Source organism: Sardina pilchardus, chromosome 19 (assembly GCF_963854185.1).
Source record: "Sardina pilchardus chromosome 19, fSarPil1.1, whole genome shotgun sequence".
Taxonomy (NCBI): Eukaryota; Metazoa; Chordata; class Actinopteri; order Clupeiformes; family Clupeidae; genus Sardina; species Sardina pilchardus.
Window position 1 is genome coordinate 5,563,922 of NC_085012.1, and position 2,500 is coordinate 5,566,421.

General features: G+C 52.1%; 1 protein-coding gene across 1 annotated transcript in view; it reads right to left on the reverse strand.

Annotated features, from left to right (window-relative positions):
* ek1 (eph-like kinase 1) overlaps nt 1–2,500 on the reverse strand; it is an 88,499-nt gene that overhangs the window by 47,781 nt on the left and 38,218 nt on the right. Inside the window, exons 5-6 of the mRNA XM_062520888.1 lie at nt 1,717–1,872; nt 706–1,047 (exon numbers count right to left, since the gene is read on the reverse strand). Of these exons, the coding sequence (XP_062376872.1) occupies nt 706–1,047; nt 1,717–1,872 (498 nt within the window). The remainder of the gene's footprint in view (nt 1–705; nt 1,048–1,716; nt 1,873–2,500) is intronic.

Genomic DNA, 2,500 nt, shown 5'->3' on the forward strand with positions numbered 1-2,500 from the left:
TGCTGTGCTGACGATAACCAATCAGTGATGACTGCAAGCGAGGCTGGGACTGAGGTGTGAGTAATGTTTCTGTGTGTGTGTGTGTGTGTGTGTGTGTGTGTGTGTGTGTGTGTGTGTGTGTGTGTGTGTGCGTACCGGTCTGGCTGGTGGTGACGTTGACGGTGGCGAGGGTGCGTGGGCTGGGGCTGAGGTGGGACACCCCGTTGAGTGTGTGTGTGTGTGTGTGTGTGTGTGTGTGTGTGTGTGTGTGTGTGTGTGTGTGTGTGTGTGTGTGTGTGTGTGTGCGTACCGGTCTGGCTGGTGGTGACGTTGACGGTGGCGAGGGTGCGTGGGCTGGGGCTGAGGTGGGACACCCCGTTGAGTGTGTGTGTGTGTGTGTGTGTGTGTGTGTGTGTGTGTGTGTGTGTGTGTGTGTGTGTGCGTACCGGTCTGGCTGGTGGTGACGTTGGCGGTGGCGAGGGTGCGTGGGCTGGGGCTGAGGTGGGACACCCCGTTGAGTGTGTGTGTGTGTGTGTGTGTGTGTGTGTGTGTGTGTGTGTGTGTGTGTGTGTGTGTGTGTGTGTGTGTGCGTACCGGTCTGGCTGGTGGTGACGTTGAGGGTGGCGAGGGTGCGTGGGCTGGGGCTGAGGTGGGACACCCCGTTGAGTGTGTGTGTGTGTGTGTGTGTGTGTGTGTGTGTGTGTGTGTGTGTGTGTGTGTGCGTACCGGTCTGGCTGGTGGTGACGTTAACGGTGGTGAGGGTGCGTGGGCTGGGGCTGAGGTGGGACACCCCGTTGAGCGCCTCCACGCTGAAGCTGTAGGTGGTGCGTGGCAGCAGCTCGGTCACCAGCACGCGGGGCAGCGCCAGGCCGAACTGGCGCGGGGTGAAGCGGGCGCTGCCTCCGCACGGCGTGCATCGCTCGGCGCCCGGCTCGCTGGAGCAGCGGCGGCAGTGCACGCTGTACGTCACGTCGCCACGGCCACCGCTGTCCCGCGGAGCGCTCCACTCCAGGGTCACCGCCGTCTCATTGGCCGTCGAGATCGGGGTGCCCGCCGCCGAGGGGGGACCTGAGAAAACACATGAGATTCACAGTAGTAATAAAATAACACACAACTATGCAATCCTAAATACACCACATATACACTAATCCAGCGCAAACTTTATGGGCGCTGCCATCTTGAATATCGTTACTGCGTGCCTGCGAGTATGACGAGTGACACTTGCCTGTGCTTTTCAATGAAAACATCCTGTCAGAGAATGTGAGCGGGAGAGATCCCGCTCATGAAAGAAAATGTCAGGTGAAAGGGAAAATTGGATCAATGATGTCAGACTGTGTCAAAACTTACAGATGAAGGTAATTTATTAACAACATAAGGTATTAAGACGTGTATTAACGACAGCTAACCTCTGCAACAGCCGCCTATGGAATCAAGGGGCTAATTTCTTAGCAGCCAGCCACGCAGTAATGGCGGCACTGTGTTACTTCCATGTTTCGCTGGATTAGTGTATACACAGCACATACTGTACATATACATATACAGTACATATATACAGTAGTATCATAAGCACAGGAACACAATGTGTATGTCATATTAAATCATAACCATAACTCTTCATTAATATTCTTTAAATTAAATTGAGGAAAACAAAATGTCTTCTGCTGTAATATGCGGTGTGCACTTGTCTGAATAGCCAGTATGCCTGTGCTGATGTGCACGGCACGGGTGCCTACTTACGTGTGCAGGCCATGGAGCGGGGGTCAGTCTCGGCGCGGTAGAAGCCCCTCTCACACACACACTCGGACGCCTTGTCCTGGTGGGAGTAGCTGTGCGGGGGACACTTCACACAGTACGCGTCCATGGCTGAGGCCTTGTAGAAACCAGAGCGGCAGGCTGCCAAACCAAAACATACAACACAGAGATCAATTATACACACACGAACACACACTTGATGGTAAACATCATACAGACACATGTAAACAAGTAAACACATGTCACATAAGCACCAGCAAATAAACATCAACAAGAAAAACAACAAATTGCTAAATCGACAGTGTGCTATAAAGAAAAGTTGATTTTTAAACAGTGTTGCCAAAGATTTTCATTTGACAGTTCAACCAATGTGTGCATTCAGAGGCTCTGAGAGAGAGAGGGATAGAAGGAGAGAGAGAAAGAGAGATAGAGAGGAGAGATGGAGAGAGAGGGATGAGAGAGAGAGAAGGATGAGAATGTTAAAGAGAGAGAAGAGTCTCCTCTGCTCTCATCTCCTTCTCCTCTGAAGCGTAAGGACAACCCTGCACCGCCCGCCCCATGTGTATCCGTGTGTGTGTGTGTGTGTGTGTGTATCTGTGTATGTGTGTGTGTGTGTGTGTGTGTGTATGTGTGAATAGTTTGGGTTAAGTGTGTTCAGTGATCAGCCCTCTACACAAGAGAGCGAGTGAGAGACTGTGTGTGTGTATGTGTGTGTGTGTGTGTGAGTGTGTGTGTGTGTGTGTGTGTGTATGTGCGTGTGTGTGTGCAT